A 12,592-nucleotide genomic window follows, 5' to 3' on the forward strand; every position below is an offset into this window, starting at 1 on the left:
TTTTGGTGCCCCCCTGTGTAGGAAAATATATTTTGAACAGTCATCACTACTGAGGATTCATGCTCACGCTGCAGATGCACATTGACTGAGTGAAATATCAAAAAACAAAACTGAAAGACATTAATTCAGATGTTCTCAGCAATAATGATTTATTCTTTAAAATGTGAATTTAAATGAATATATGACAACTGACAGTATAAGCTAGAGAGCTGTAAGTCAGGAAAAGATCAGGTTTACCTTGTGTATTAGATCTCTGATCATATATAGCAGATATAAATGAATGAATAGGTGGATGGATTGAAACTGTACTCAGCAGAGTTTCAAATGAAATTACTAATCTTGTTGGAAAATGCTGTAGTATTGGTTTCAAATATACCTTTAGCTGTCTCAGTTTCTCATTGAACTACAGTACGTTCCAGCAGCTGAAAACATCAAACATCCATTTACAGGCCTTGCTGTTTGACCTCAGACAAAATTACTGTCAATTTAAAACTTTATAAATTATAGAGTTTTGTATTCTGTCTCTTTATTTCACATTTTATCATTTTCTACTGCATGAAACACAGGCATAGTCTCAAACTGAGTGCAACTGCTCTTGGAGGTTTTAAAAAGCAAATTTTATTGGAATTTCTATTTTGATATTTAAAATATCTAGTTATCTGTTCATGTCCCCTAAATAACTACCACAGAATAACCACATGTACATATAATGCACTATAGGGCCATTATACTGTTTAGATGTAATAAAGATATAATATTAAACTATGATATGGTAATAAAGTCACTGAATAGATACAGTAGTAATATAGCCTACAGCAATAGCCAATCTACAGTATTAAGAGGAATAATACAACATATTATATGATTTGATTTTGATTGGATATGAGGAGCGCTCCCACTATAACAAGAATAACTGTAAGATTACTGAAGTGACTATTTCTTACAGGAATTGCTCTGATGTATCTGTGTTTATATAGGCCTTTTGTTTTAATTATTTACGGATCTATAACTAGAGAATACATTTCCTCTAGTATGAAGCGTTATTATTTACCACCTTACAGACAGTATTTAAAAATCTTAGAAGGATTTTTTTGCATGGCTTCGTATCTTGTAAATGTTTGCTATGGAATAAAATCCACGCAGCGGACTTTGTAAATGAATATCTCGTGTTTCGGAGCGCAGTAGTTGTTGCACAGCAGCAGAGATGTAACGTGACCCTGTGTATGTGGAGCCTCAGTGCATCTTCTCACCGACTGCAGCCACAGAGCAGCGGTGGCAGCGCGCCTGCGCAGTGCATCCAGGGGCTCGGCGGCGTTCGGTGCTGAAGTGGGGCGGATGGAAGAAAAACAGCGGCGATGGACATTACACCGCGGGATTCCCATCTACGATGTCGTTAAATAAGCATCGGGACATCGCGTTTGCACACCTATCACCCTAGGACGCTGACAGCCCAACAGAAAGGGGTAAGATGCTGATTATTCTGCGCTAATGCCCCACACGGGCTGGCTAGCTGACGTTAGCACGGTGCTAGCTGCCACCTCCTCCTCTCGCAGCGACAGATAGCGGATCTCAGGCTGTCGGCTAAAGCTAGCAAGGGGAAAGTGGGTGGTGTTTGATTTGTGAATAATGTCGGTGCGACAGTGGGCACTGTTGCAGCCTCCTCATCTCGTCCTCCTCTCGTTCCCTCTCTCTCTCTCATCCTATCGTCTCTCTCTCTCAGTGCGTTATCGCTCCGTGGTGTCAGCTGGGAGGGGGTCTGCTCTCCCGCGGCTGCTCGGACCTGCAGCGGCTGGGCTCAGAGGGTTCGGACAGCTGCAGGAGAAACCCATGCAAAACCCCCAGCAGCTAGCCAGCCAGAGCTAGTGTGCACAGAGGGAGAAAGCAGGGTCCGATGAGCCTGCCTCCTTCTCCTCTGAAGATATGCACAGGCCTTCAGGCAGATGCAACAGAGCCAGTGCTGCGACAGAAACACTCCGTTGCACCCATGAACTATCTCTTCACCTTCCTCAGTTTAAAGTTCACCCCCCACCCCCACTGCTTGGATTTATTTGAGCTGGTTTTTCTTTCTCCTGCCATGCACTGCGAAGGAGATCATGTAGTGCACAGCTGAGGGAGCACCCACACTGCAGTTTCCCATGGGTGTGTTGAGTCAGAGGAGCCCAGGTTATGTTGCCACTACATCCTGGCAGACTTCCTGATTCATCTCATTCAGGTTTTACTGCTCATTCAGAGAGGTTTCACAGATTACCGCCGGATTTATCAGCATATGTGAGATTGATGTGATTTAGTTGTTGGTTGGAGATGTTTTACTCGAAGATGTGGATTTAAAACATTAAAATGGTTCAGTACCACTGTCTAAAGACATCACGGATGATCCTCTAGTTAATAGAATAGGTAGATAGATGATGCATTTACATTTGTTCCAATCATCAATAAAACGTATTTAGGGATTTAAACTGTTTTTCGATTCAGTCCAGGCGAATAACGATTCATTTTATTATCGATTAACCAGCCGATTATTGTCTCGATTAGTTGAAATGTCACTTAGTAGTGAAAAATGTCCAAGGTGACATCTTCAAATGTCAAAAGATTTTCAGTTTACAGTAAAATATAAAGCAGATCAAAGCAGCACATATTCACAATTAAGAAGCTATAACGAGGTGGGGTGATGGCAGCTTTGCTTGAAAAGTTATGTAGGCGATCAATCAAAAATCTAAATAGTTCTCGATCATTTTTTTGTCAATTGACAAATCCATTAATCGACTAATGATTTCAGTTCTAGCTCAGACATAACTCAGACAGGCTAAGGATGCTCGTTCACACTAATTATTTTTCAGGAAGTGTGTCACTAAAGTTACTCTGTGGACATCTTCCTCTTGAGAACAGGCGGTTGAAACCCTCACAAGTACAACACAAAAGCCTTATCTTCGCACCCATGCAAAAACATTCTTCATAGACTCTTAATATACAAGGGACACTGTTGTTTTCGAACCAGTTTAAACTGGCATGCGCAGATATTGAAGCTTCTCTCACCAAGGGATGGGTTTTACAGTAGAAGAGTATTAAGACAGCTTGCTGGGACGGTTGGTCGCTACAGTACATGTCAACTCTTAGTTTTGATTTGTGCTGTAATTTCTCTCGCTTGTTCCAGACTAAAGACACCAATACATCAAATTCAAGGTACCACAGAAACATTATACGCTACAAACACCCTATGAATAAGAATTCCATGTTTAATGTGTTCATATGTTATGTAATTTTAAATATTACCATATTGTTTAATAAGAATTTAGAGGTTATCTGTACCCTCTTCAGTTCTTCTTCAGTGTGTTTGCTTGCTAATTTTAGTCATCAAGTTGCAACAGACTAATGATAGTTCATAACATAAAGAGTCTCCAGTGTCAACATGTGAACACTTCTAAGCTGCTGTTTATGAGTAAGCAAGTTGTTGGAACAGTAATTCCTATATGAAAACATGCAGCATGAGAGCAGCCAAGGAGGCTCTGTAGCCTTTAGGGTCTCGGTTTCCTTCAGGGACAAAATCCAGCAAATGGCTTCTGACTGTGAGTAAGTGTGGAGCCGTGGTTGTGTTTAAACTAAATGTGATGATCAGTCATTTACTGCATTTGGTTCGTTTGCTGATTTGGCGTAATCCATATTATTTTGACCACATCCTGTAGCTTATCGCAGATATATCAGTGTCAGCGTATGTTTGGCGACAAATAACAGGAAACTGCCGAACAGAAATGACAGAGATATGTTCAAAGTGGTTTAGACACAGTATAAGGTTGCAACAAATTATTGTTTTTCAGATTAATCAATTAAAATGATATAATTACACTTTTCCAGAGTATGTGGGGACATCTCAAAGAACCAGTGTGTAGGATTTAGTGGCATCTAGCAGTGAAGTTGCAGATTGCAACCAATGCCGCTCAGCTTCCAAGCATGTAGGAGAAGCTATTGTGGCTGTGAAACTCGCCAAAACTTAGAAATGCCCTATCTACTGCCAGTGTTTGGTTTGTCCATTTGGGGCTACTGAAACATTCTGAGGTTATGAAAACACAAAAAATCTTATTTTCCGGTGATTAAACTCTAATGAAAACACATCTATGAAATTTTTTTTTATGCCAAAATATTCTCCTAAATGTTACACTGGACCTTTAAAATAACACAACTTTAACATATTTTCAGTTATATAAAAGAGAAAAGCACAATATCCTCATGTTCTGACACAATTAGCCAATGACCTGAATTGTTTAAGAGAATTTCTTTGCCAACCTACTTGATTAATCAACTAATCGTTTCAACTTTTAAACACTGTGGCCATTACATAGTTTGTCCACCAGAGAGCACAACAAGTTTATTTTCAACTCCCTTTCCCGTCCCGCTCAGTATATGTAGAGGATTATGGCGGGTTCAGACTACACTATATCAGTTCGATAACATGAGCCAACAGACATCTGGGACGCCTCATGATGCCCAGACAAAAAGACTGGAGTGTCCGAATTGTTGTTCCGTTGACGACAAAAGCGTTGTGTGACATTGACCAATAGGAGCACAGGACTGTAAACATGGCGCGGTAAAAGAGGAATGATGTTGTTGGTCCTGCTGAGTGGAACTGTGAAACGTTTCACGAAACGTGCATGTATCATACACTTTGGACGCCATTGTTCGCTTCCATAGCACCTCCTTCCTGGTGACATCACGCAGGTTGTGGAAGATGGCGAGCTATCTTTGGTCAAGTCTCAATAAGAATTTGCGACTTTCTATAATCGCCTAATCTGACGCAGTGACCATCCTAACATAAAAAATATTGTGTCGTCTGAACCCAACAAAAGTCACAGTTCCGACAAACTGAAAGGGATTGTTATCAAAAATGGTTAAAGTCTCAGACTCTATAGATCATGTGAGTGTAGTGATACAGTGTGTAATGTATAGAGAGGGGTTCTGCTCTCACTGGTGCATTTGCTAGTGTGCGTTATGGAAGTAGCAGATATATTTCCTCACCATTGTCTCTAAAGATAAATAACTGCACCTTTAGTGGATAAAATGATCAGATTTTTACTGTAAAGCTCAAAGTTCTTGCTTTGTTTTTCAGATGCTGTACTTTCACCGCTCCCTGTACTCTCAAGCCCATAAATGACCCTTTCACCGAGATCCAAGGAAGCCTAGGAGGCAACGGCGAGTGAATCAAGCGAAATAAGGAAAAAAGGACAGGAAGTAGTTACATTTCACCTCAGCTCTCGTGTCCCTTTCTGTGCCTGTCGGTCAGGGATGGTGAGACCAGTAACTTCTCTTCCTAGTGGTAAAAAGAACGTTCTCGCCTTGCCCCACATCTCCAGAAAGCCGAACAGACGCCCAGACAGTCCACCAGTCAGTCACTCCGTCAACCAGCCTGCTATCGTCCAGCAACCTATTACCTCACACCATGACTGCTCTGTCTGACCTGTTTTTAGGAACTCACTAATTCATGGTAAGTTTAACTGCCGTCCAGTATGATGTGTGATGGTCTAATGTTATTAGCAGTACCCGAAGGAGACGTTGTATCTCCAAGTTTACCTCGTTTGAAATTGAGGCAAGTAAGAAAGTTTTGGTCGGGTTTGGTCGTCGGTTGGAGGTGTAAAATGTCTCATAACATAAAACACCAGGCGGCTTAACCATCAAAGTAAAAATAATGTTATTGGTAATATAACATAATGGCAGTTTGTGATTGAGGTTTTAAAGGTTTAAGGTTTCTGCAGAACAAACAACATTCCTTTGGCATGGTTATTCCTGTCCAGAGTTTTCACACTCCAGATATAGCTTAACTTATCAGATCCTGTATGATAATAGTTGGACCCCGAAATCGCCATTGCAACAAAGGGCGACTATTTTTACAACTCTTCTACTCATTGATGATGCACCTATTTAAAGTTGAAAGGTTCTGAGAAAAAAAAGTGGAAGCACAGTGCATTGCACTTTGCGGTTTAATATCACTTTACTGTTGTTGAAAATAGGAACAATTGTCTCCTCAAAACATCAGTTGAGTGTGAAAGTTCACCCTTGACCTTGGAAAAATGATCTTAATTCAAGGTCCAATAACTAGCTGTTCACGATGTCAACCGCACCTAGCAGTCTTCCTCAGTGGTCTTTGCTTTGATGTCATGGAAATGTTTATCTTTAGGACTACTTTATAACATCTCCATGACAACTTAACAAACTCAAACCGCTGAGGAAAGCCACAAAATGTTTTTATGTTTAAAAAGCTAGTAAGTGGACCTTTAGTTAAGATATTTTTGTGAAAGTATTATGACCATTGGGTTACTTTTTAACGTCAGTCAGATGTAAAGCCCAGCCGAACTGATATGGGACTTTTGTGACCTTTGTATATGTGCACTGATTTTGCACTGATTTTGCACTGATTTTGCACCGATATGACAATGCAGCGGTACTCAGAAGGCTGGTTTCCTAAACAAACAACTTTATTAAAGAATATTTAGGTTGAATATTCTTTAACTTAAATTGGTTGACAATGTACATTGTCAACCAATTTAATTTGACGTTGCTGAGAGCTGCTTCTTCTCTTTTACTCTGTGCTGCTTGCCACAGTATTGTAAATCACAGCGCACTCTGCTGGATGACCTTTGCAGTGACACCAATAATATTACCACATTTCTCTGCATTATTTACCATAAAAAAACAGTTTTTTATATCAGCGCATATTGGATAAGATATGCGGATAGAACAGATTTTGGATGATATGACTTCCTATATTTTGGTTGTTCAAATGTTAGCCTCCTCAATCAATTAAAGATAATAAATAAAATGTGTAAAAAGTGAGGGGGGGGTGATCATCTGGATACTTAAGAAAAAACCGATGCATGTTAGTCCGATCTTGTAGCTCTCTTTTTCGTCATCGCTTTTTTCCCCCCTCTCATCTCAGTGTATTTGTATTTCCACTCAATATTTGCATGTCCTGTCAATGCGGCCTCCTTCTCCAGGTTTAGAACAAAGCCGTATCCTCGCTGTCGTTTGCATCCAGCAGCCTGTTTTTCCACGGACGCTGCCTGGTCGCTGAATAACTGATAGCCACTCCACTAGCCGGGCGACAACATTTGCATATTAGCCAGGTCGTCTCAGCCTTACCTGCTGTGTATCGTCATTATAGTAGATGTATATGCAGAGTAGAACGAAAGAGAGGAAAAGAAGGCTCCCCTGTTGGTACACAGTTATTTTTATTTGGATTTTTAAGTGTTTAATGAGGAGTTTAATTTGAACCATGACTCTCGAGGTAAGAGTTCTCTTTATTTTATTGTACTTTTTATTTCCAGATGACAAGACTGTAATTAATTAGTGCATTTTTTACACTATGCCCATTGTTGAAATTAAGCCTAAAAGCCCCAATTTGTGAAGTGGAGTCTGTGTTCATTATTATGTCCTCTATCTGGTAACAAAAGAAGAATTAGTTCTGACATGGCATCCTCTGCTTAGCTGATCTTCGCAGTGTTTCCTGGTGTAGACTTTGGCTATTGGACTGTCTGTGAGAGAGCTGGTTAAGCTTACCGTACAATGGGATAAGGGTTTTCCCGGCTCATAAGAAGCTCGCCAAGTGTTATTATCTTCCACTTGGAGGGAGATGAAAAAGACTGCATTAGACTATACTGTATGTTATTATCTCAGGCATTAGAATGAGTTCTTAGAGAGTAGTATTTCTATTTAGAGTAGCGTAAAGGGTTTGAAAACCGCTTTCAGAGCTGTTGTGTGATGTCAAAGTGCCTCTTCACAGTTCTTCACCTTCAAAGCCTCTAAAGGCCAGGGAAAACCCTAGGTGATGACGGGATTGTGCACAGAGACTTTAAGGATAAGGAAGGTTACATAGATGTTAGGTCCACACTTTTGTAACTGGAGGCCAATTAAGTTAAAATCATGCCTACGTACAGCTGCAGCGGAAGAGGGGTAGCTCATCAAAGTCTTGCTCAACTGTTCGAAAGGAAAGTTGTGGCAAACAGTGCACAATCCAGGTTTGTTGAATTCAAGTAGCAGCTGATGAACTATACTGACCCTCTTTTCTGAGCCTTCCACTCAGTAACAGTATTGAATCTTTTGTTCGTTAACCACTTCCATCGCCAAAAAAAATGCCTAAAATGACATACTCAAAGTCAGTCTGTTGGAATCAGTAACATTTATTCAGTAGAAAATCCTGATGAAAAATGGTGACAGTGAAATTTGTTGATTAATCGCGAAGTCAGCTATTTTCCTAACCATGATTAATCATTTCAGTGATTTTTCTGAACACCATAGGACTATCTCAAGGTTTTAGGCTGTTAGTCAAACAAAGCTAGAAAACTTAAAAAAAAATAGAGAAAAAATTTAATTTAAATTGAATTTTACTTTTACTTACTTTTCATTCATTTTCATTGACTAAACTATTTATGGAATAATCGAGAAAGTAATTGCCATATTGGTTGATAATGAACATAATTGCAGCCCTAGTGAGATAAGTGGATTATTCTTAGTAACCGAGACACGTGGAAAGACACGTTGCCTTTGACTTTTTCAAATCTCACCTATTGAGTTGCAGAAATAAAATTCTATTCACCACCATCCACCTAATTTTTGTGTGAAGTGACCCTTTAACATTCCTGTTACTGTTCTCAAAAGGTTTTTCACAATTTCAACTAATATTTATTTCATTAGGCAATCAAATAAACCATAGATTATGTTTTAATGAAACCAAAAGGCTTAAATAAGCATAGCAAACAAAGCATTTGAGAGGGTTTCATTTAACATATGACATCTTGTGCCATCATCAGTCTGTTTACACACATACCACATACTGCGCATTTTTGCTTCATTAAAGAGCGAATTTCAGAAACAGAAACATCAAAGCTTAAGTAGAAACCTCAACCAATAACTGTATCTCCAGTGCTATGAAGCGCTGGTCTCATTTAAAACAAATCAAAGTCCATTAGACAACAGCAACACATTCAGTGTGTCCACAGGGTCACTAATAAAGGAGGCACCACAATATTAGTTTTGTGGTGTATCCCTGTTAACATCCTCATCTCCTGCCTGTTCAAAGGATGCTGCACATTCTGAGGCAACAACAGGCCAGACAGAAGATGGATATAGAAACATCTGAATGTTAATATGAGTGTGCATGAGTTTTTTGTATTTATTGCACTTTTGTGTCTTGTTCCTGCAATGTGTAGACCCCGTTTCTCTCCCTCTGTCTGCACCCATTGAAATGTATGTGTAGTGTCTGTCAAAGCCAAGTGAAAGACTTGGCTTTATGCCAGAAATCCTTGTACCGTACAAGGAAGGGAATCCTCTTTGTCCTGCTTGAGTGCTGTCTCTCTCTCTCATTTCATCTCTCTCTCACACACACACAATTTCTTTTACCCCCCCCCATAAGATATATTGTAAGTAAAACATGGGGACCACATTTGAACCTGAGCTCTCTGTTACATTATTGTTTATTTGAATTGAATTTAACTATGTTTTTTTCTGTGTGTATCCATTGTGAAGCCCCGGAGTGTGAGTGGAGTGGAGATGAGAAAAAGGCAGGCGGCACACATCGAGGCCCCACCCCAGGCCCCTGGACAGCCCCGACCCAACACTTGCTGCCTCTGCTGGTGCGGCTGCTGCAAGTGTCTGTGGTAAGAAAATACTACTATACTGTACTGTACATTACTGTACTGTACTACAGTATACTATACTGTACTGTACTGTACTGTATTACAGTATACTGTACTGTACTGTATTACAGTATACTATACTGTACTGTACTTTACTATACTGTACTGTACTGTACTGTACTACAGTATACTATTCTATACTGTAGTACAGTATACTATACTGTACAGCACTGTACTATATTATTCTATACTGTACTGTACTGTACTATACTGTACTGTACTGTACTATTCTATACACTGTGTTTGCAGGAAGACTGTGACTCAAGATACAAATAGTCTTTAAAGAAGCAAAAATCAATGTTGTATAATTAATAATGTATCTAATGACAATGTGAAAATGGTCGCTCATAATGATGAACCTACAGAGAATTACCACCTGAATCTTCAGCTCCCCTCTGCTTTACAGAGCTTTGTAGTTTGTTTCAGCTAATTTTTAAGCTGTTCGGCTGCAACTTTACTGTTTTAGTTCATTCTCAGCACTTTCATAGTGAGCCTTTAGCAGCTGAAGAGTTGGTGGAGACCATAAACAGAGCTAAAAGAGAGTTGGAGATTAGAAGAGAAAAGCAGTTGATAACAGTACAGTACAGCCACTTCAAAGAGCTTGAGCAAGGGCTTGCAGGCTGTAGCAGCTATGTGGCATGTCGTCATCTGGTGACTTTCAGAATGTATTTTTTTGCAGCCGGTAACTCGTTTTAATTGGAGACTAATTGACAACATTACTTGTGATGCATTGACTTGTCTGAAGTGTTAGTTGTATTTGGAATCAAAATATGCCCACAGCGCCTGAAACAACAAACAGTTGTTCCTGCCCTTAATCTTGTTCTGGGATGTTACACTGAGTTGAGTTCCCTAGAAATTCAACTGAAAAAATACAGACTTCATTCTGACACTGGATCCAGTGCAGAGCCTGGGAGTCAGTAAACCAGTCTACAAATCAACCCATACTTAACAGTGTTCAGAGTTGAACAATTATGATGTCAAATCAGTTTTATTTATATAGGGCAAAAAACAGGTCACAAATTTGCCTCAATGAGCTTTCTCTATTTTTAGACACTCGATTTGTATACATAAAAAGTCCTAAATTAAGGGGGACTTCCCTGAACAAAACACAACACTGTGGTTGATCGTTTAATTTGTAATAAGTTCTAACAACGTGCAAAAATGACAACTGTTTTTATAGTTGCTGCATATGCAGCTCCTCCACAGCGGGATTTTATTTTTTCACTGTTGGTATTTTTGTGTACTGGTTGGGGTTCCATTACTGTATATCAGCAGTTCTGTAATACACAAGCCCTGTGACATTCATGACGATGTGCCTTTGGGCCAGTGAATGGAAATTATGCAAAAACTCATTGCACCTTATCAGATGCAAAAGTACATTTGATACGGTGCAATGTATTTGCTCACTTTCTTGCCAGGGGAAAATTCAGCAGGGCAGACACACAGGCTTCAACCCTGTGTCTTTAGTTCAAGGATGGCTTGTCTCCTTGTTACCCACCAAGCAGCTGTTTCAGAGGAGGATATACAGCAGAAGGCCGAGGCTTTGAAGCCATTATGAGTATTTGAAAATCACAATGGTTGGTAATGCAACTGCTATGGAAAAAAACATTGTGCAGGGCAGCTATTTTCCCCTTTTTTAAGTCATATTACTAAACCATGTGTGAATAGTTGGACAGGTAGGGACAGTTTTCATTGTTTTAGTTGGACTCTGGATCTGAAATTAAACTATAACTGCGATGTTAAAGTGCTGACTTTAAACTTTGCATAGCTCAACATTACGGGAAATAAACTTATTTTAAAAGTTAGATGAGAAGATTGACACCACTCTTATATATGTGCCTTAACTATTAAGTTGGAGCCATTAGCTAATTATCTTAGCTTAGCATAGACTGGAAACCAAATTTACAAATTTTAAAAAATCTGCTTATCGCTACCTCTAAATGGTATTAACATGTTTTATCTTGTTTGTTTAATCTGTACACAAACAGAAAGGTAAAAAAAGTTTTGGTAATACAGGGAACCACCAGAGATTCTGGGAAAGTGACTTCCTAGTGGGTCCCCGGAGGCCAAATAATAGTTCTAGCATGTAACTCCCCACAATATTTTGCATTTATGTCTATGTACAATTTAAATAAATGAAAGATAACGTGTTAACTTTGGAGGCACTGTATGTATATTTGTTAAACTTTGGACAGAACCAGGCTAGCTGTTTCCCCGTTGCCAGTCTTTTTGCTAAGCTAACTGTTTACTGGCTCTAGCTACATGTTTACCAAATGGTACCAATCTTCTACCTTTCTGCAAGAAAACAAAGTGTTTCCCAAAATATCAAACTATTCTTTTAAATGTGTCGCAAGTATTTACACCCTTATTGGACAAACACTGTAGGACTAGCTGCTCTATTTGTACAGTCTCCAACTCATAGGACAGTACAGCAGGACAATGATATACACATAAATAAACCAATGAGGTTTTTTTATGGCAAAAATTTAGATTTAATGACTGGTCATGTATGTATGTATGTATAAGACAGCACAGGTCAAGCGTCTGGTGATGTTAAAGGATGGTACACAAAAGACATGCTAAATGATAAATATAATTACTTTATTTAGGCTTTGATAAACATTGTCCCCCTAAAATTCAGGGGAGTTTGTATAAAGAAGGGCTAGCCAATTAATGGATTTTGATCTATTAATCACTGAATCATTCTTTAAGCAAAATGCCAAATATTCAGTGGTTCCAGCTTCTCAAAATGTGAATATTGTTTTCTTACTCCTTTATGATTGTAAACTGAATATCTTTAGGTTTTTTCACAAAAGCAAAAAAGTCTGTGTAAGTGTGTCAACTTGGGCTTTGGAAACTGTGATTGGCATTTTAACCAAACAATTTGTTAAATAATTGATAATGAAAATAATCAT

The 12,592-nt window shown here is 39.1% G+C and overlaps 1 protein-coding gene across 1 annotated transcript in view; it reads left to right on the forward strand.

Moving 5' to 3' along the window:
• The first annotated feature begins 1,312 nt into the window (after positions 1 to 1,312).
• The window catches only part of rgs17 (regulator of G protein signaling 17), a 15,560-nt gene continuing 4,280 nt past the window's right edge, over positions 1,313 to 12,592 (forward strand). The window contains exons 1-3 of the mRNA XM_035662953.1: positions 1,313 to 1,463; positions 5,099 to 5,473; positions 9,508 to 9,638. Coding sequence (XP_035518846.1) covers positions 5,471 to 5,473; positions 9,508 to 9,638 — 134 coding nt within the window. The 5' untranslated portion in view covers positions 1,313 to 1,463; positions 5,099 to 5,470. The remainder of the gene's footprint in view (positions 1,464 to 5,098; positions 5,474 to 9,507; positions 9,639 to 12,592) is intronic.

Source organism: Morone saxatilis, unplaced genomic scaffold, assembly GCF_004916995.1.
Source record: "Morone saxatilis isolate NCDOM2014 unplaced genomic scaffold, NCSU_SB_2.0 Contig19, whole genome shotgun sequence".
NCBI classification, from domain to species: Eukaryota; Metazoa; Chordata; class Actinopteri; family Moronidae; genus Morone; species Morone saxatilis.